Raw genomic sequence first — 22,089 nt, forward strand, 5'->3', positions numbered from 1 at the left:
ACCACTCGAGAGCAGGGGCTGCGTTCATTTGAGCCGACGACAACGTGGAAAAGATGGGTGGGATCCATGTAAAGTTGTACAAGTAGCTGTTTATCTTTTGATGAAAGCAACTCATCCGATCCATTAATTAGTTGAGCTTTGGTTATTATGTATTCAGCGCACGTACCTAACTCGTTTGTCTTGTGAGCAGCTATTTTTAACGATCTAAACGCTCTTATAATTCTTTACGAAGAAAGTAGCTAGCTAGGCGTCCAGGAGAACACTAGGTATTTTAGACTCGAGACTAATTGTGGCACGTAGGCAGCGGCGGACGCTACTGCTGGAAAATGTGGAAACGGGCGGCCAGCGGAAGGGCCGGTCGTTGGTACGGGCGACTGCGACTTGAGTGAGTACCGATCGAGAGTCGTTGGACGCGTTCCTTCCATGCTCCCTCCGAGTCCCGTCCGATGGAGGGAGCAGGTGGAATACGCGGCTCCGCTCCGCCTCGCTCACGTACGTCGGTGGCTCGCCGCGCATTTCGTCAAACGCTCCGCGTGCGTACGTACGTCGGTGAGGCGACGGTGCGTGCTAGCCTGCTAGTCTGCCAAGTGAACACGACATACTATCTCTTCTTGTAGACTCGGTGTTTTTTCCGAAAAAGAAAGATAAGCCTTTGTCCATTGATTTTTTTTAGTACGCAAAGCTTGTAGGACCCATCGAGACGGAGGCGGAAGCAATGGGGGAGCATTGGCGAAGTCGTACATGACCTCGGATGCCCGCGTCGGCGCGTCTTGAGAAGCAGCTCGAACCAACACGACAACCAAGATCTTCAATCCAACACGGGGATGCCGTGAGCGAATAAGGCATCACCTTCAAGAAGAGGAATGACACCGTCGACATCGTCCGATCTGTAGAACTGGATCTAGTGTTTCCCTCGGTGCTTGAGGAGGGGTACCGATAAAATCCATGACAGGGCTACCAAGATGCGGACGGCACATCGGGTGTCGCGGCTGCCAGCATCGGCAAGCCGATTTGGGATTTCGCCCTGTCTTGAGTCTGAGCAATCCCAAAGCCGTCGGATCACGATCTGGGGATTAAGACGTCAAGTCGCTGGCCAAAGCCACTGTTGGAAATATCAACACCTTTTCTATTAGACTAATCCTACAGTAAACAGTAAATATGGCTATCATAGTGTGCAACTTATACTGATACCTAAGAATGTGAGCATGTACAATACATAGAACCGAAACTCTATGAACACAACATATACGGCTAGCACATGAACGAGCAAATAGGGGATGAGCGAATCATACCCTCCGGTTGGTCAGGCCAATGCGGCGGCGGCAACAGCAACCTCGGCGTTGTCGGTCATGGGGTCAATGCAGGAGAAGTAGTGGAAGCAGAGGAGGATGGAGACGCGGACGGATCGGGAGCAGTCGCGTCGAGACGCTCCCCAAAATCCTTATTGTCATTCTTCCAGGCAGGATCTAGAACGACAGGGTTCCGAAGACACCTGCTCTCCCGATCAACCGTGCATGCAGTCGTCTTGATGAGATCGCCGGAAGCAGCACACTGAGAGGAACATAATTTTAAATACTCCCTCCGTTCCGAAATGTAAGTCGCTGGAGGATTCGTTCCGACCAGGTGAAAACGGTGGAATTTACATCGTTGCCCCTAGTTTGAATCGGTATCCCCATCATCTTCTTCCTCCATCCGCTAGGCCATAGCCCGCCTGTTCACCAGGACATCGTCCGCCCGCCCGCCCCTGCTTCTCCTCCGCCTGCCCCTGCTTCTCCTCCATGCGCCCAGGTCCCATGCGCTCCCAGGTCCTCGCCTCCAACAGCGATCCCAGGTCCTTGTCTCCAGCGGCGATCCCAAATCCAGGGGTGCCAAGGAGGCACACAGTAGCAGCGATCCTAGTTCCCAGGTCCAGCAGCAGCAATCCTAGGTCCCAGCTCCAGCAGCAGCGATCCCAGGTCCCAGGTCCAGCAGCAGCGATCCCAGGTCCTTAGGGCCTTATCCTGCTCCTTCTTGTTGTCCTGGGCGTGATCCTTCTTCTCTTGGGCATGTTCCTTCTCCTGCAACAACAGCAACAACAGAGATTATAGTCATACTGATCAGTAGCAGCAACAACAGCTGCTGGGTTCTTCTGTAGGTGGAGTATGACAGCAGCAGTAGTTTCACAACAGCAGCATCATCAGATTAGCAACAATAGTTGTAGCAGATCAGCAACACATAAGGAGCAGCGGAAGGTTCTGGAGAACATGCTTTACCTGTAGTACCAGCTCACCACTGACAACGGCCTCGTCGTCTCGCCTGTAGAAGATGGTTCTCCCAGACCTCAACAACACTCCACCTGAAGAAGATGAGATGATTGAAGATGCAGGAGATGGAGATATACTAAATGCAGGTATATTTCAGAATTTGTTTGACATGAACTACTCTGTTAACTGAATGGGAGTAGAACAATGCAGATATAGTACTAAATGCAGGAGTAGAACAATGGAAGTACACAATGAGGATCAAATAAAACAATGATCAGTTAAAGTTAAAGTTAAATACTCTGTTAACTCAAATGATCAAATAAAGCAATGGGAGTACACAATTTGACATGGAACGTTTTTAGTTAACTTTAACCGAATATTTCAGTTCACTAAATTTTTTTAGTTAAATTACTTGCAAGAGGAGTACACTACAGTAGCTTGCAATCCTCTTCTTGCAAGTCCTACACTAAGCAAGCACTACTGCTTGCAGGTCCTAACTTAACAGCAGCAATCACCATCAGTACTCCAAGTAATCCAAGAAAATTAATTCAAAAGGTTTAATCGTAAGCACTACAAGCAAACATGCTCAAAAGAGAAGAAACTGAATCAAATGCATGCATTGCAATACTCTACTCCGGCAAGCAAAATGCTACTGCTACTCAGTTTAATTTTAATTAAAGAAAATTAAATCAAGGAGGGCACAAGAGGAGTATTTGCAAGACAAGAGAAGAAGAGAGAAAGACGAGAAGAGAAAAGAAAAGAGAAAATCCTACACTTAATTATGAGCAGCTAAGAGAAGATGACAGCAAGAACAGAGAAGAAGATACTCCTACACTTAATTATGAGCAACTAGAGCGACGAGAGCCGCCCCTCCCCTCCCCTCCCGAGGCGCTCCCGCAGGCGTCCCCGGGAGGCAACCCTAGCGCCGCCGCCCCCGTCTCCTCGCCCCGCACCCCATCCCTCGCTGCCGCCGGTGGCGTCGCCGGCCATAGGCCGCGTGGCGCAGGAGGCGGCGGGGCGTCTTCCTCCCACGCGCAGGTGACGGGCGACGCGGGGCGCCCTCCCCTGCTCGGTGGCGCCGGGCGCCAGTCGGCCGCTGCTCTGTTTTCCTCCCTCCTCCTGGCGTCCTGGTGGACTGCCGGCGCTCCCTCCTTCCCTCCTCCCCCTCCTCCTTGGCTCGTGGGGGCTGGAGGCCCGGGGGCGTGCTGGCGGCGGATCTGGCAACCCTTGCCCAGATTCGGCTGGTGGTGGTGGTTGGCGGCGTCAGGGGTGGCCGGTGGCCCTTCCAAGGTGGCGGCGCTGCAACTAGTCCTCGTTCTACTCCGGTGGGGTGGCGGGGCATCGGCTGTTCCTGGCCAGGGCGTGGAGGCGCAGGTGGTGTGGTGGTGGTTGACGCTCTTGGCGGCCTTCTTCGGCGGCTGGGTGCGGTCGATCCGGCGGCCCTCGCCGGCGGACGGGTGGCTGCCTCTTCCTCGCAGGTTCTGGCCGGAGGCCGTGGTAGGGCGTCAGGGGTGACGCAGGGGAGGCTGCTGGAGGGACGGGTAGATCGACTACCTGTCACCGGCGCACACCCGGTCCGGACGAGCTCCGCTCCCCCCTCCCCTTTTCCTGGCCTAGTGCCTCCTTGCCGCGGACAATTGTTCGGGGCGGGTCGGTCACCGGCGGTTCCGATGGTGCTAGGGGTTTGCCGGTCGGCTCAAAGCTCGTGCCTTTGATGGTCTCCGGAGTGTCTGGATGCAAGGCGGCGGCCTTGGTGGCGGGAGCTGCTGGCTCGTGGGCGGAGCTCGTGGCTCGGGCTTGCTGTCATGGCTGCGTGGGCGGCATGGGGGTGGGCCTTCGACGATCTCGGTGGTGGTGCGGCCGACGCTCTCATCTAGGGCTGTACCTTGGACGGAGGCTGAGGGTGGTGGCCGGGGTGAAAACCTCGTCTGGCTTGGAGCCAGACCGATGGCGGCGGCGTCCATGCGTCGTTCCCTTCTTGAAGGCTCCATCGTGGTGACCCTGCATCCTTCGTGTTACTCCGGGTGAAAACCTAGATTCCCTGGATCGGGCGGTGGCGGCTCTTCGGTGCCTTTTCTTTCTTGGAAGCACCGCTTTGGAGTCCCTGGTTCGTCGAGTTGCGGCTTCGTCTCCTCGCGGTGACTCGTTCACGGTGGAGAGCTCTTTAGGCCCTTAGCTATGCTCTTCTGCCTACTTGTTGTTTGCTTTGGGGTGTTTAGAGTAGCGTTGTTGTTCGTCAGCTCCCTTGTATCTGCCTTGGGTGTGTGTGGTGTCGGGTGGTTTGCATCATGTATGTCGATCGTTGCTTTATATATAAAGCGGGGCGAAAGCCTTTTTCGGTTATGAGCAACTAAACTATTGCAAGCAATCAAGCAAGCACTACTGCTACACTTAAATGGACTAGTACTCCATACAGATGCCTACAGAAACACATTTTAATTAAATTGACTACTGCATACATTTGCATACTGAAATTGAGGGCTTTACCCATGCCTCTGTTCAGTGCAACAACATTTGACAAGGCTCTGCATAATTCTGTTGTTGGTGCTCTCCTACAGGCTCTCCATCCACAAGGAAAGTTCAATATCCATACTTTAACAAAACTAGAGAAACTACTCCATGCTTCATATGCAAATTAACAGCTCCAGTAAGATAAATAAGCATTCATTAACCGTAGCAGTCTACTCCAACTCAAGCATTCATTTAAGGAAGCTACTCCAAAATTATGAGATCACTAAAGTTTGCACCAGCATTATTCAGTCCATGAATGATTGCAAACTGAAGGGACATCTGAATTTGACTGGATATCTTAGCTGAATCTGATTGAATTATTCAGTCCATGAATGATCTTAGGAGTAGTAACAATCCTAACAAAATCCTTAACTGCATTTGACTGAATTATATGCACCAGCATTATTCAGTCCATGCTAAAGTCTGAGAGTTCTGCAGTTTTATCTTGACTGAATTATGCACGGGAGCATAACATGGAAGCATAACATTTGAGATTTTTGCAGTTTTATCTTAAGTTGCAGCAAGCATAACATGGAGCATAGCAGAGCATAACATGGAGTACCTTCCATGGTGACCAAGGAAGAAGTAGAGTCCGAGAAGCGGTGGTTAGGGAGGGCAGCACGCATGATGCATCAGGGAGCGCAGCGGCCTGCATGTCCATATCTTAGCTGCTGCTGTTGGTGGCTCTTCCATGGCATCGACCTGGTCATGGAGACGGGGGTCAGAGAGGGAGGGAGAAGAGACGGGGGTGGGTCAGAGAGAGATAAGAGGAAGGATTTGTAACCATGGATCCATGGCTGCCTGAGCTCGCTGGCTAGGGATTCGGGTCCTCCGCCGACGCGGTTGTGTGGTCGTGGAGGAGGACGGCGCTGCTACGGCGTCGAGACGCGCGGATCCAACTTCAGTGCACGCGGATCCATCCTCCGCCGCCCAGAAGCTCGTCGACGGCGCCTAAAAAAGCAAGCTTTTGACCTACGGTGCGGTGTGCGCGGCCGGAGGAAACAGGGTGCGCGGTGGGAGGAAACAGAGTGCGCGGTGGTGGCGAGGAGAGGCCGGCGAACGACGACGAGGAGAGGCCGGCGACGACGGGGATCTGGAGGGGATCGAGAAGGGGGTGGGTGAGAGGGGAACCAGAGAGAGTGAGCTCGAGTTGGTGAGGTGAACGAACGAGAGGGCATTTCTGGAAAGTGGAAAATATTCGTAGCGTAACAAAATTTGCACGTCGAATGCTTAAACGACTTACATTTCGGTACAGAGGGAGTACATGCCAAACCATCTCATGCACAACACAAAGACATATACATACTATCAAGTTTACACCTAACGTGACATGATCATCTGTAGTCCATGACCAGCAAGACTGGGTATGAGAGCATCTCCACCCGTCCCCCACGAAGGCTCTCAGAAACACTTTTTCATCGCCGGCCGACAAAAAAAGTTTCACTCACGCCCCCACGTGTCTGATTAGCGTCGAATTTGGCCGAATATAGAGCCGGCGATCCCAACGCAAACCCAAGGAGCTGGGAGGCTATTTTCGCCGTTTTGCAGGTGCTGGCCCATCTGCCAGTGTCTCTCTCCTCTCTCTTTCCTTTCCTTCCCTGGCCCACCACGTGCTCCCGTCCACCCACGCCCATCCTGTCTCTCTCACACAAGCCCGTCGGCCGCACGCATCGGGCGCTGCCTCGCCGCTACGCCCAGCAAGTCGGCTCCGGCGCCCCCGTCTACCTCGTCGCCGTCCTCCACATCGTGCCGGGGAAGGGGGCGGGCGGCGAAGCAGCCGGCGCGGGCGTCGCAGACGCGTGGAGGCGGGTCGCCGCAAGGAGAGGAGCAGCACGGGAGCTCGGAGGTGAGGAGCACCCGGCCGCGAGGGGCGACGCGGCGGCGCGCGGGAGCCGGTGAGCGCAGGCGCGACGCGACGGCGGCGGGAGCCGGTGCACGGAGGCGCGAAGCGATGGCGCGCAGGAGCTGGTACGCGGAGGCGCGACGCGACGGCGCGCGGTAGCCGGTGCGCAGAGGCGGGCCTGGCTCCCTACGCGGCGCGAGGGCTCGCCGACGCATGAGCACGGCCTAGACTCCAGCAGCGGCGGGCCGCGGCGCCGGGTCCGGCCCCGTCCGCTGACCGGCTCGCCGCCCGTCCACCTTCCTCTGCCGAGTTGCCGCGGCCGGCTCCACCAGCCGCAGCATGGCGCGCGACGCCGCCCGTGCCCGCTGAATACGCGGCCGCCGCCGGGTTTAGCTGCGCCGTGCTCGGTGGCTGCCACCTGTACCTGCTCGGAGTCACCAACATGCGGCGGGTAGTGTTCTACAGCTTCGGCGTGCCGGACATGCTGCGCCGGCGCCACTGCTTCGGCGTGTACGTCGCTGGAGGAGAGAGCGGCGGGGGCGGCCTCAGGTCCGCGGAGGTCTTCGACCTGGCCAAGAACTGGTGGTCTTTCGTGTCCGACATGGCCCGGGCGCTAGTGCCATTTGTCAGCGTGGTGCACGGCGGGAGGTGGTACGTCAAGGACTCGTCGCGGGGCGGCAGGTGCTCGGCCAGGTGTACACGCCGGAGACGGACAAGTGGTCAACGGTGGCAACGCTCGATTGCATGGTCACCGGATGGAGAAGCACCAGCGCTTGCATCGACGGCCGGCTCTACGCCGCTGCCTCTCGCACGCCGGCTGGTTGGCACGCGCCGGCCGGCTCCGCCCGCTCGCCCTCCCGCGGCTTCGTCCGCGCGGGCGCTGCTTCGCCCCCGGCCGGGTCTGCTCACCACCCCGCTCGCCGGCTCGCCACGTCCGGCTCCGCTAGCCACTTGGGCGGTTCGCGTGGTGGTGATGGCGGTACGTGCGTGGGAAGGGCAACGAGTGAATATTTTTTTACCTCCGGGATTAATTTTTCGCCGGCAACTTCTCAAGTTTCTCAGTGAAAGTTTTAGGGAGAAGAAACATAGCCATATAATAATACACTATGCTAGAAAGGGAGGAGTTCAATAAAGTGAGCCATCCACCCGAGGAAGCAGCGTTACCTATCCAGGATTCACAGCATTTGCCAAGTTTTTCATCAACAAAGATCCACTCAAGGCATCTAAGAGAGGAAAAATTGACTGGTACCCCAAGGTATCGCATAGGAAAATGCCCTATTTGGCAATTGAAGAGCTCCGCATAGTAATCTAGGATGCTGTTGTCACCTCCCACACACAAAATTTCACTCTTAAGATAGTTGATTTTAAGGCCCGACATAAGCTGAAACATATAAAGGAGCAGTTTGAGGTTTAATGCAGCAGAAGTGTCATGCTCCAAACATAGCACCGTATCATCCGCATATTGCAACACAACTACACCCCCTTCAATCAGATCAAGGGCTAGACCAGTAATTAACTTTTCTTTTTGAGGATTAAAGATCATCTTCGAAAGGTACTCAACGGCAAGGTTAAACAAGAAAGGTGAATGGGGGTCGCCTTGGCGAACCCCTTTGCGGCTCATAAAGTATGGCCCAATCTCATTATTCAGTTTGATGCTAACCGTGCCATTGTTCAGGATATTGTTAATCCACTCACACCACTTATCATTAAAGCCCCTCATCCTATGACATTCCAAAAAGGAAGTCCCAATTGATCTTGTCGTAGGCTTTTTCAAAATCTAGTTTCAAAACCACTCCAATTTTTTTCTTAACATGAGTATGGTGCAGCACCTCATGCAAAGATAGAACCCCGTCCATACTATTTCTGTTTAAAAAAAAGCATTCTGGTGACGGCTGATCAGTTTATCCGTGTAGACAGCTACACGGTTATCCAACACCTTTGTAATCAGTTTATAGGGACAAAGGAGGAGGCATATAGGACGGAATTGCTGGATCTTTTTGGCCCCTGCCATTTTAGGGATCAGAGTGGTCACACCATAATTCAGCCGGGCTACATCCAGCGTTCCCGCATGGAAAGCCTCAAAGATACGCATGATATCCACCTTCACAAAGTCCCAGCAAGCTTTATAAAACTATGCTGGAATGTTATCAGGACCAGGAGCCCTATTACTCTCCATACCAAACAAGGCTACCTTAACCTCTTCCTCAGAGAAAGTACGGGTCAAAAATTCATTATCTTCATTATTAAGTTTCTCATGCCCTCCCTAGGTGTCAGGGGAAAGGTGGAAAAGGTTGCCTGGGGCAGCCCCAAACAACTCTTTATAATAGGTGGTAGCGTGATCAAGAAGGTTTTTGGTGCCCTCAATCACACTATCCCCATCAATAAAGGATTGAATAGTATTCTTATGTTTTCTGCCATTGGCAATGCGGTGATAATATGCAGTATTTTGATCACCTTTCAGAAGCCACCTCTCCCTGGATTGTTGAAGTCTAAAGAGTCCTTCATTGGTGAGGATCACATTGAGCTCAACCAAAAGGGAAGCCCTACGGCAACACATCTCTGCATCAATAGTACCTTCTTCCTCTATCTTTTTGATCTCCTCAAGATCTATACGAATTTCTTTTTTCCTTTTCCTCTCGTGGCGAAAAATATGAGATCCCCATCCTTTAAAATATCTCTTGAATCTTTTCAGTTTGATATTAAGGATGTCTATGGGGTCGTTCGAATTGACAGGCTGCTCCCAAATTTCTCTGGCTTAGGCAAGAAAAGCTCATTGCTCAGCCAACTAAGTTCAAACCGGAACTCTTTTTTCTTACGTAATTCAGGTCTAACAACTTTCAGAGAAAGCAGAAGGGGGTTATGGTCGGAAATGTCTCTAACAAGTTTGCAGACCGACACCAAGGGGAATAAATCCTCCCAAGTATAACTCATAAGCACCCTATCCAACTTCTCAAGAGTAGGATGTGCTTGATGGTTTGACCAAGTATACTTACCACCGGTCAGATGGATCTCTCTAAGGTTAAAAGCGTTGATCACAGAGTTGAACTTGTCAACATAAGGATTACGTCTCATATCTTTGTTCTTATCATCTCCCCCTCTCAGCATATTGAAGTCACCACCTATAATATAGGGGATGTCGATATGAGAGCAGAAGGAAGCCATTTTGACAAGAAGATCCTCTTTGAATTCCTCTTGAGCCGCTCCATAAACTACCAAAAGGCATGCACAGTGGCTTGTAAGATAAACTTACCCACTTTCTAGGAAACAACCTCATATTTTTCTTTTTTTTATCCCATAAAGGATACCACCAGATTTACCTATCAAGGGGACCAACGCCAAGCGAAGAGATCATAGGGGTCAATTTTTCTAAAATAGCTATTATGAAAGTTCTTTTTCATCGTTTCTTGTAACGCCAAGAAATCAAGGGGGTAGTCCTTAATGAGATCAGAGAAGCAGGTGGACATTCCTTTTTTCCCTGCCCCCTACAATTCCAAAAGACACCAAACATTTAATAACCGTAGCATTTTTTTCTCTCCCTGGTAACCTTGTTAGGAGGCTAGACAAGGTTACCAATTTTGATCAAGGACGCATCCTTATTTTTTTTTACTCCTAGTGATAGGTCTATTGACATTCACCGTAGGTTTCCTTGTTCTTTTCTTCCTGGATTTCACCAGAGTATATTCATTAGTATCAGATTCAAGATCGCGCTCATCCCCCCATTCCATATTCAAAGGAGTCTTATCCCCTTTGGCATTAATTAAGAAAAGGTTGCCGCTCTTGTTATCATCCCGAGCATTTTCAGTATTAATTTTCAAAATATTAGCTCTAGATTTTTTAAGTTCACGGAGGATATCTATACTTGCAAAATCTGTGTCAGGAATATTAACACCCATTTTCACAGCACGCAAAATCAACTCCGGATCAGAAAGGACATCAAAGGTATTACTACTGTTGTTGTTAGTTGTTACCTTCCAGATCACGCTTCTTTGCCACCGCTGCTGCCTTTTCATCAATTCGCATCAAGTTAGTTTGAGCATTGCGCAGACTGAAGCGGAGGTTCTCTTCCGTAACAAGAGGTGGAGTGGGAATCACCTCATTCTCATTGTCCATCGAAGAGTCAGGGGACTGGACCAGATACTTGCTCGGGCCTTGACCTTCGAGGACACCGGTCTCACTTTCAGATACAGCATGCTTGCCAGAGGATAGAGCCCATTTTTCTTTCTTTCTTTCAGCCTCACCATGTTCCCTAGCCAGAGTATCAATCAGAAGGGTGTTATCAAGCGACTCATTGCTACCTCTTGAGCACTGCGTTGGTTTTCCCTTGAAGAGCAAAGGGTGATGCAGTAAAGTAGCTGAAAGAACATGCGGTGCCCCCATGTTTGGTTTTGGTAATTGATGACAATCTCTATGGACTAATGGTTGCCTTGAGTTATATTTGAAGGATTTGTCCATAGGCATTTCTTGAAGTTCATGTGTTGGTTTCAAGGAGTTTATGTGGTGACCAAGGTGTTATTAAGGAATTATCCAAAGATTGGTCATGTGAGAGTTGAGCTTATTGCAAGCATGTCTTGGAGAATAATTTTTAAAGCTCTTTATAAAAATAAAATTGCTCGTTCCAACTTCATGGAAATTATGTCCATTGCCATTGAGGGCAAGAAATATATTGAGGAGTTGGAATCTCATCTCGAGGAGCATGAGGTCACCATTGAGAAAATGGAAGGTCATGAGCGTGATTACGCTAATGAGATTGCGAACCTCTCTCAAGCTCTTGAACTTGAACAAACCACCAAGGAATCTCTTGAGGAGACTTTTGCTCTAGAGTTATCTAGAGTGAGGGAATCTCGTGATAGAGCTCTTGAGGTGGCCAATGATTTTGAAACTAAAAATGAGGAGCTTGAAGTTGCGCATGCTAAACTCCTTGAGGACTTTGAGCACCTCGAAAATGGCTCAAGGGTCATTAAGAGTGAGCTCATCAAACTCACCGAGTCTCATGCTCAACTTAAAGCTACATATTCAAAAGAGCTTGCCAAGTTGTCTTCTCCTCTTATTGCTAATGATGATGCTTGTGCTACTAACTCTATCTCTTGTGAAGCATCCATATTGAAGGAGAATGTTGAGCTGAGGGCTCAACTTGAGTTGCTATCTAGCAATTATGGGATGTTGGAAGAAAATCATGTAAAGCTCACAAGCTCTCATGATGATCTTCTAGTATCCCATAATGTGCTAAAGATAGCTCATGAGGCCATGCTTGCTAAGGTAACATCTAGTGAGCCTTATGTGGATACTAGCACTACTTCTAGTCAAAATGCTATATTGCCATGTGTTAGTCCTTGTAATTCATCTACTCACAATGTTGGTACATCTAGTGATGAATTGCTTTCCTTGCCTTGTTGCTCTAACGATGAAGCTTATACTTCCTCTAGTACTTGTGTTGAGACTAACCATGTAGAGGAAATCAAAGAGCTCAAGGCCCAAGTCACTTCTTTGAAGAAAGACTTGGAAAAGAGTCATGAAGGGAAATTTACACTCAACAACATCTTGAGAGTGCAAAAATCCCCCAATGACAAAGGTGGACTTGGATTCAACTCCAACAAGAAGAAGAAGTCCAAGATGAACAAAAAGAATTTGGCCAAGATTATTTGCTTCAAGTGTAAAATTGAAGGGCACCATGTTAGATCTTGCCCATTGAAGAAGAAGGCCACTAGTGACAAGCAACAAGGGAAGCGGCCACAAGTTCGATCTCATGCTCAACCACAAGTTGAAGAAAGTCCTCTTCCCAAGAATCCTCAAGCTAATGCTTCTCAAGTTGAGAAATCAAGTGAGAAGAAAGTGAAGAGTAGACGTTGCTACTTATGTCGTGAGAAAGGTCACCTCGCGTCTTCATGCACTAGTGGTAACTTATCCAACCCAATTATCATTGATGATGTCTATTCTCTTGGGAAGGATAAGGTTGGCAATGTGTTTGCCAAATTTGTTGGTACTCAAAGTGGTGTCAAGAAAAGAACCATTTGGGTAGCCAAGCCTATTGTGACTAACCTCTTAGGACCCAACTTGGTTGGGGACCAACTAGCTCATACTTGATCAATAGGTGCAATTGGAGGTCATTGGAGACTTGGCTACATTATGAAGAATTAAGGGGACTTCATCGTTCTTCTTGTCTCAAGCCAAGTCAATTGGGCTATCAAGTTTCTATCTTATATCCAATGTGCCTCCTTGCGGTAACTTGTACTTAAATTGCTCACATTGAAAGTTACTTGCCCCCGTTGCATGTTTTGGTTTTGTTCCTTGCATGTGGTTGTATATGATTGTGTCTCCAAATTGCTTATCTTGAGTAATCAAGTATAGGTATGTTGGTTTGCACTTCATGTACATGTATGTCGTTCGTTGAGCCGTTGTGCATCTTGTTTGTATCTTAGTTGGCTCTTGTGAGAGATTAATGGAATATCCCATTATGGAGGAGTGGTGTGCTTTGTGCACCTCACAATCCTATAAATGTGTGTACATGAGTAATACCATCTAGTATTGATATTTCAAGATTATCTAGTCGCTATGTGGTATGTCTTCTCATGAGAAATTCAAATTCTAAATAGTCCATTAATTATCTCTTGTTGGATCCTTTTATTTGCCTCTTGTTTATCCTTAATTCGTATCACATTATGGGGGAGTAATATGCTATGTGTATATTACTAGCCTAGAAAATGTGTACATTTGAGATATTGTCACCTAGAGTTGATATTGTAAATTATCTTATTCCTAGGTGGCATGTTAGCTCTACAAGTTGCAATTTGCTTGTGTTTGGTGTGAAGATGATGTTGGATATCATTGCCATTTACCAACGGGAATTATTTCCAAATACTTCTTGTCTTTTGACAATTGGTACTCACTTATGTGTGGTAGAAATTATTGATCATCTTCATGTTGGCGTTTGCTTTTTATTTGCCTTATATCTTGCCAAGTTGGTGTCAACTCCCATTGCCTTCCGTGCCACTTGAGGATCTTGTTGTTTTCTTGATCTTGTCTAGTGTTTTCCTTGATATAGTGAACGTGGTGATCCTACCTTGTGCATTTTGTATTCAAATGCAAATTTTCTATAATGCACAACTCGTGGGGGAGCTATCCTATTTTCTATAAAACACTAAACTTGTGATCCATTTTAAGTGTGTGTTGGTGGACGGCAAGCCGTTTCTTTTTGGTACTTGTGCCATCATGAAACTTTGTAGAGAGCTTGGTTTGTTTGGAACCATCCTCTCTTTTGGGAGTTTGATATCATTTTGTGGGTTCCAATGGATATCTCATTCCTTGATGTATCTTTTATTGATATCTTCCAAGTGATGATTTCTCCATTTGGTATTCTTTTCACTTGGTATTTCCTTGTATTTTGGTATCGGTTCTTGAAAGTCTTGAGCATGCATATTAACTTCATGTAGTTTTCTTGGCATGCTTTCTCTCTTTCACCCAATATATAGGGAAAACTCCACCAAGTCTCAAATTGGATGAGATGTGAATGAATTTCATTTCCATATCTATATGCACATAATTATGTGGAGTTTGTCCTATGTATTGTTGGTGTTTCTAACTCTTTGGTCCCAATGAGTTTGGGTACCATTTTGTTTGTGTTGTTGTTCTAGGAACAATTGGAGATGCATTGGATGCTCGACTCACTCACAAGGAAGGTGTTGTCACCATGTGCTTTTTAGAGTCAAGCTAGGATGATCAATGAACTACTTTGTACCTTCAATTGGTATCTACTACATCCTTCCAATGTTAACTCGGTAACAAGTATCTTCATATACTTCAAGCACACATTTCTTGAGTCAACCTTTTGTAGGTTGCATCATGGCATGTTATTCATTCTCTCTTGTGATACTTGTTTCCTTTCTCAAAGCATCCCAACAATGATCTCTTGTTGCTAGTTGTGATATCTTTGATGGTTGTGTGGTAGGAATTCATTTATGTACAATAAGACCATATCTAGCCATGTGCTATGCTTCCAAGCAAATATCTTATTGGTATATCTATGACTTCCTTTTGGATATCTTGTTCCTTTGTGTTGTAACTATTTCGGGTGTACATCCTTCTTTGTAGATATATATCATCATGATCTCGTCTACCTAGAACCTTATACACTTGAGAGAAATTACATCTCTAGATGATATCCTTTCTTTCACGTCCACCTTGTCTTTCTTGTTATTTCTTTGGTGGCTCCGTGAAAGCTTTTGCCTTGAGTGCATGTCTTATCTCGTTGCATCTTGATGCACTCCTGTGTGGTGAAGATTATTTTCCTCATGCTTATCTCTACGAGGCTTTTGCCATCTTAATTGGTATCCCTCGTCTTGATGAGGCTTTCATCTTCTATCTTCACCATGGGTTGTCACAAGTGTTGGTTATTCATTTTTCATTTTTAGTGTGCTTGTGAACCCTTTTGCTAGTTTGGTGTGTGTGGGGAGGACATGTCATGCACCTTGTATCTCCACTATCCAAGACTATGTTAATGCTTAATGCTCATTCGTATATTAGTCTTCTCAAGTGCTTTGCCATGACTCACACACATCATTTTGGTTGAGCCTACTCTTAAGTTGCCTCTTTTATATGTTGCTCAACCATTTGTTTGTTGCAAGTGTTAGGCTTTGTTTCCTACATGCTCACTTGCACTTGTTGTGTGTTTCTATTGATTTTCGGGGAGTGATGATCCGATTTTGTGCACTTGGTATCCTAATGCAAATATTGTAAGGAGTGCACAAATCATGGAGAGCTTCACTAGTGTCTTTATAACACTATGTTGCTATCTTGCACTGGTCGTGAGGTTCTATTGATCTTAGGGGAGTGACGATCCTATTTTGTGCTCGTTGTATCCAATTACAAAACTAAATTGTGCACAAAGCATGGGGAGCTTCTCTAGTTTCTCTAGAACACTCCTTTTCTCATATCATAATTTATTTCATTCATGTGGCATGTAGGATCATTGGTCAAGTTGGCTCAATTGATATCCGTTGATTGCTTGCTTCAGTTGGTATCTTTTGATTGCTTGATTGCTTGTTTCTTTCTTTGTTATGTCTTTGTGGCATATCAATCTTGTGCAATCTTTGGGCCTCAATATAGTTTGTCTTCCTCCATGTATTTACCGTTGGACATGTGTATTGCATTCCACTATCTTGTTGAGAAATACACAATTTATGGAGGAACACTTTTTATATTGGCCTTCTAAGCTTTTCGCCCATTTTGGCAATCTGCCAATGGGGGAGAAGTTTCAGAGAGTTTTGTGGAGAAGTCTTCAGAGTTTTCTCCTTGCTTTGGTTTTGTTCCTAAGCATATGCATCTCATACGCATGCATTATTGGTTGTTGCATTACATGGTGATGCATAATTCCTTATATAAACTCTCTTGAAAGTGATTGTCATCAATTACCAAAATGGGGGAGATTGAAAGAACATGCGGTGCCCCCATGTTTGGTTCTGGTAATTGATGACAATCTCTATGGACTAATGGTTGCCTTGAGTTATATTTGAAGGATTTGTCCATAGGCATTTCTTGAAGTTCATGTGTTGGTTTCAAGGAGTTTATGTGGTGACCAAGGTGTTATTAAGGAATTATCCAAAGATTGGTCATGTGAGAGTTGAGCTTACTGCAAGCATGTCTTGGAGAATAAGATTGTGTGATCATTCATGTATATCTTCAAGACATCATCCAAATGAAGAGAGTTGAAAAGATTCATGGTTGATCAAGACTAAGTCAAGAGTGAATCAACTTGATCAACTCACAAAGCGTAGAAGATGTACCGAGAGGGATCAAGCGATCCCATGGTGTGGTGAGCATTGTCAATTACGCTTTGTGTACTAACCCATGATCTTCGTGAGAGTTCTTTGTGGGGTTAGGTTGCGGTGTGCAAGTTCAAGTGAAGCATCATGAAGAGATCAAATGCTTGAAGCTTGTCGTCCATTGTGGTGACAATGGACTTGTGAAGATGTTGCGATGTGCAAGTTCAAGTGAAGCATCATGAAGAGATCAAATGCTTGAAGCTTGCCGTCCATTGTGGTGACAATGGACTTGTGAAGATGTGCGGAAGAGTGGCTCACCCATAGTGGAGCATGGGGGAGCAATCAACTAGTCTTCATCGAGCCAACGCAACCAAGAAAGGTGGTCCAACTTGCGGGAGTCAAGATCGTCATCATCTAGCTCAAGTGGACCATGTGCAAGGCAAAGGTTTGCCCTTGATAGGTTTTCTATTTTACCGGTCTCATGATGGTAGTTGGGAGACCGGGTTATAGGATCGATTGCCGTACTATCAAGGGGGGCTCTCGATGAGTAGCTTGATCGTATCATCCATAGAGAGGTCAAACCATTGCTTCCTTGCATCATCTTTATTGGTTCTTGTTTGGTTCTTTTCTTTGTGAGTTTTGGAGCTTATGGTCATCTTGATGATAAGCTCGAGTTCATCGAAAACGGAGTTCACTCGCATCTTCTATGATGTTTTCGATGTTGGAGGTTATGCCGGTTCTTCTCGGTTGGAGGTTTCACTCCTCTATTTGTTGGCATACCTCAATTCGGAGCTCATATGCAGAAGTTATGGCAGTTTTGGTCCCGGCGGTAGTACCGCGCGCCCGAGCGGTAGTACCGCTTGGGTGCTACAAGCGGTAGTACCGCTCCAGAGCGGTAGTACCGCTGGTAGCCCCCAGCCGTAGTACCGCTGCGGTCTCGTACTAGTACTGCCTCGATTCGAGGGGTCTTTTTCGTGTCGGGTTTTACGGTACTAGCCGCGGCAGTGGGGGCCGTAGTACCGCTCGTTTGCGGTAGTACCGCCCTGCCACCGCGGTAGTACCGCTCTGGGCCCAGCGGCAGTACCGCGAGGGGGAGCAGTAGTACCGCTTATAGGGGCACTGGCCAAGCGGTAGTACCGCTCTGTGCGGGGCTGAAGTGGGGGTAACGGTTAGATTGTTCCCCCCACTATATAAGGAGGTCTTCTTCCCCAATGAACCTTATCTCTTGAGCTCGTGTTCTTCCCCCATTGTTGACCTTCTTCGAGCTTGCTAACTCTCAATCCCTCCATGGATTCTTGCTAGTTTTTGAGGGAAAAGAGAGAGGAGATCTAGATCCACATTTCCACCAATCACTTTCTCCTCTATGTGAGGGGAACCCATTGGATCTAGATCTTGGAGTTCTTGGTGTTCTCCTTCTTGTTCTTCCTCTCATTTTCCTCCCTAGCATTAGTTGCTTCGGTGGGATTTGAGAGAGAAGGACTTGGGCACTCCGTGTGCCCTTGCCATTGCATTTGGTGCATCGGTTTGAGTTCTCCACGGTGATACGTGGAAGTTACAAGTTGAGAAGCTTATTACTCTTGGGTGCTTGGTGCCCTTGAGCTTGTTCCTCTTGGGTGCTTGGGCGCCCTAGACGGTTGGTGGTGTTCGGAGCTCAATCATTGTGGTGTAAAGCTCCAGGCAAGCGTCGGGGTCTCCAATTAGGTTGTGGAGATCGCCCCGAGCAATTTGACGGGTACCGGTGACCGCCCCCAAGGGTTGCCAAAGTGTACGGGTTCGGTGACCGCCCCCAAGGGTTGCCATTTGTACGGGTTCGGTGACCGCCCTCAAGGGTCCCTTAGTGGAATCACGGCATCTTGCATTGTGCGAGGGCGTGAGGAGATTACGGTGGCCCTAGTGGCTTCTTGGGGAGCATTGTGCCTCCACACCGCTCCAAACGGAGATTAGCATCCGCAAGGGTGTGAACTTCGGGATACATCGTCGTCTCCGCGTGCCTCGGTTATCTCTTATCCGAGCTCTTTACTTATGCACTTTACTTTGTGATAGCCATATTGCTTCTTGTCATATATCTTGCTATCACCTAGTAGTTTATCTTGCTTAGCATAAGTTGTTGGTGCACATAGGTGAGCCTAGTTGTTGTAGGTTTTGTGCTTGACAAATTAACCGCTAAGTTTATTCCGCATTTGTTCAAGCCTAAACCGTAATTATTTTAAAGCGCCTATTCACCCCCCCTCTAGGCGACATCCACGATCTTTCAGTAGCGTAAGTATTTCCCTCAGTTTTTGAGAACCAAGGTATCAATCCAGTAGGAGACCACGCAGGAGTCCCTCGCACCTACACAAAACAAATAAATCCTCGCAACCAATGCAATAAAGGGGTTGTCAATCCCTTCGCGGTCACCTACGAGAGTGAGATTTGATAGACATGATAAAATAATATTTTTGGTACTTTTATGATAAAGATGCAAAGTAAAATAAAAGGCAATGAAAATAGCTAAGTGATGGAAGATTAATATGATGGAAAATAGACCCGGGGGCCATAGGTTTCACTAGTGGCTTCTCTCGAGAGCATAAGTATTACGGTGGGTAAACAAATTACTGTTGAGCAATTGACAGAATTGAGCATAGTTATGAGGATATCTAGGTATGATCATGTATATAGGCATCACGTCCGAGACAAGTAGACCGACTCCTGCCTGCATCTACTACTATTACTCCACACATCGACCGCTATCCAGCATGCATCTAGAGTATTAAGTTCATAAGAACAGAGTAACGCTTTAAGCAAGATGACATGATGTAGAGGGATAAACTCATGCAATATGATATAAACCCCATCTTGTTAGCCTCGATGGCAACAATACAATACGTGCCTTGCTGCCCCTACTGTCACTGGGAAAGGACACCGCAAGATTGAACCCAAAGCTAAGCACTTCTCCCATTGCAAGAAAGATCAATCTAGTAGGCCACACCAAACTGATAATTCGAAGAGACTTGCAAAGATAACCAATCATACATAAAAGAATTCAGAGAAGATTCAAATATTGCTCATAGATAAACTTGATCATAAACCCACAATTCATCGGTCTCAACAAACACACCGCAAAAGAAGATTACATCGAATAGATCTCCACAAGAGAGGGGGAGAACATTGTATTGAGATCCAAAGAGAGAGAAGAAGGCATCTAGCTAATAACTATGGACCCGAAGGTCTGAGGTGAACTACTCACACATCATCGGAGAGGCTATGGTGTTGATGTAGAAGCCCTCCGTGATCGATTCCCCCTCCGGCGGAGCTCAAAAGGCCCCAAGATGGGATCTCACGTGTACAGAAGGTTTCGGCGGTGGAATTAGGTTTTTGGCTCCGTATCTGGTAGTTTGGGGGTACGTAGGTATATATAGGAGGAAGAAGTACGTCGGTGGAGCAACATGGGCCCCACGAGGGTGGAGGGTGCGCCCAGGGGGGTAGGCGCCCCCCTACCTCGTGCCCTCCTGGTTGCTTTCTTGACGTAGACTCCAAGTCCTCTGGATCACGTTCGTTCCGAAAATCACGTTCCCGAAGGTTTCATTCCGTTTGGACTTCGTTTGATATTCCTTTTCTGCGAAACCCTAAAATAGGCAAAAAACAACAATTCTGGGTTGGGCCTCCGGTTAATAGGTTAGTCCCAAAAATAATATAAAAGTGTATAATAAAGCCCATTAACGTCCAAAACAGAATATAATATAGCATGGAACAATAAAAAATTATAGATACGTTGGAGACGTATCACTCATCCGATCCATCATCTTCAGGAGTATCTTGGTGTTTTTCCTGGCCCTTGAATTGAGCACCACTAGCTATACCAGCAGCAGTAGAGGAAGTTCCCACATCATTCTTCCCATTAGAATTTTGCGTTTTCATCTTCTTAAACATATGGTTTCCAGTGTTAAAAAGATTTGTCACTGGTATTTTCCCACGGTCCGAGTCTTTGACCAGCACCTGATCCAGCTCATAAAAGAAGTCAAAGAAATGATCACCCAACACTGCCTCAGCTACAGGTGGGATTTCATCCACATTCCTGCATCCAATCTTTACACGCATAGATTCAGGACAATGAAGGGTAGCACCATCAATTTCCAAGGGAACTCCAACCAGAGAGGAAACAAATGCCAAGATTCTTTCATTTCTTTTTTCTAAGGGGACATTACTAACCTTGATCCATGCTTTCTCCATGATCCCTTTGGTTCCAAGAGCCGAGGTCCATGGGTCAATTTTCACGATAGTACCAGTGGATTTCAGGGTCATTCTACCACGTATAGGCCTCTTGAATCATACCTCCGAGTCTTTTCACACCTATTAGTGGGGGAAGTGATAATGGAAAAAGACACAAGATGGAAGTTCGAAGGGTTGGAAGATCTCTCAGTCTCTCACTGCTAAGGCAGCTTGTAGTGATCAAATTGGAAAGAGCACCTCCTTGCACTACTGTCTCATTGCTAACAGGCAAAAAAATATCTCACATATGAATCACATTCAGAAGATGCTGATAATATTGAGAAGATCTTTCAGCATAATCTTTCTACACAATCTGGAATATCTAGTTATTAATGGATTCTTTGGCTGGATGTACTCCACATGGCTTGACAACATCCACATGTCACACATCCTGGAATATCTAGTTATTAATGAATTCTTTGGCCGGATGTACTCCACATGGCTTGGCAACATCCACGTGTCTTTAGTTTTATACTTGAAACACAGACTGCAAATCTGCAATTCATGTGGGCATCTTCCACCAATCGGGCAGCTGCCCAGCATCCATTGACGGAGTAACAAAGCTTGCCATGTCCGGACCCGGATTTGTGGGCCGGGGGGGGGGGGGGATGGGGTGGTCAGGGGTATTCTTAGATCCAGTAGCATCTTGAATCAGTGACTATGATGTGAACATTCAATTGTTCGAAGAATCGATCAAAATGGATCAAGATATAACTCTTCCAATCAACAAATACTTCAAGGGCCAAATGAAAGAATGCAGGTATAATATTTGGGGGTACGTTTCCGCTCCGGTGCTCCCCTCCTGGGCTGAACGCGAGGGGGGGAACACAAGGACGGCTGAGATCTGTCAAAAACGATTCGTGAAGAGGGGCACGATCGTCTTTTTATGCCCGCGGAGAGCGCGCGTACAGCCCTGTACGAGCCCGCACCGGCCCGATTACTTTTGTACACTGAGGGTATACATGTATTGTACGTGGGCGTATCGTTTTCCCTTGTCACGTGCGGCGGTCGTGGGCTAGCCACGCGGCCACGCGGCGCACAAAAACTTCCAAAAATGTCACATCCTATAAAGAGGGAGGGTAACCACCACCGGCCGCATCGCCCCACCATTTCCCCCCAAATCAGCTCACTCCCTCTCTCCTTGCCGCATCGTCTCCCCCTCGTATCCATCGCCCCGCCACCGCACCTACTCGCTCAACCCCACTGCCTCCCTCTCTCCGGTGGGTTCTCTTAGGCTTCGATGGCGCAAGGTCGTGGCGCTGCCGCCGCTCCGCACGGAGTTGCGGTCGAGGCCGTGAACACCGCGGCAGATGCCGTCCAAGAAGTGGCCGCCGTCGGTGGTGCGGGAGATGCTGCACCCGCAGTCGCTGGATCGGTCGCAGCGGCGGCGGATCTAAAGGAGCGGGGGGTGGTGGGATCGGACTCCGTCGTGCCGGACCTGGTGGTGACGGCGTCTGGCGGCACAGTGGATGTAGGTGCGGAGGCGAGC

General features: G+C 47.7%; 1 protein-coding gene across 1 annotated transcript; it reads right to left on the reverse strand.

Annotated features, from left to right (window-relative positions):
* Positions 1–1,109: 1,109 nt before the first annotated feature.
* LOC109753625 (uncharacterized) lies at positions 1,110–6,016 on the reverse strand. The gene is made up of 4 exons (XM_020312542.4): positions 5,539–6,016; positions 5,317–5,456; positions 2,253–2,335; positions 1,110–2,057 (listed from the first exon to the last, which is right to left on the reverse strand). The coding sequence occupies exons 2-4, from the start codon at positions 5,378–5,380 to the stop codon at positions 1,896–1,898; spliced, it is 309 nt and encodes a 102-aa protein (XP_020168131.1). The 5' UTR covers positions 5,381–5,456; positions 5,539–6,016; the 3' UTR covers positions 1,110–1,895.
* Positions 6,017–22,089: the final 16,073 nt, after the last annotated feature.

Source organism: Aegilops tauschii, chromosome 2, assembly GCF_002575655.3.
Source record: "Aegilops tauschii subsp. strangulata cultivar AL8/78 chromosome 2, Aet v6.0, whole genome shotgun sequence".
NCBI classification, from domain to species: domain Eukaryota; kingdom Viridiplantae; phylum Streptophyta; class Magnoliopsida; order Poales; family Poaceae; genus Aegilops; species Aegilops tauschii.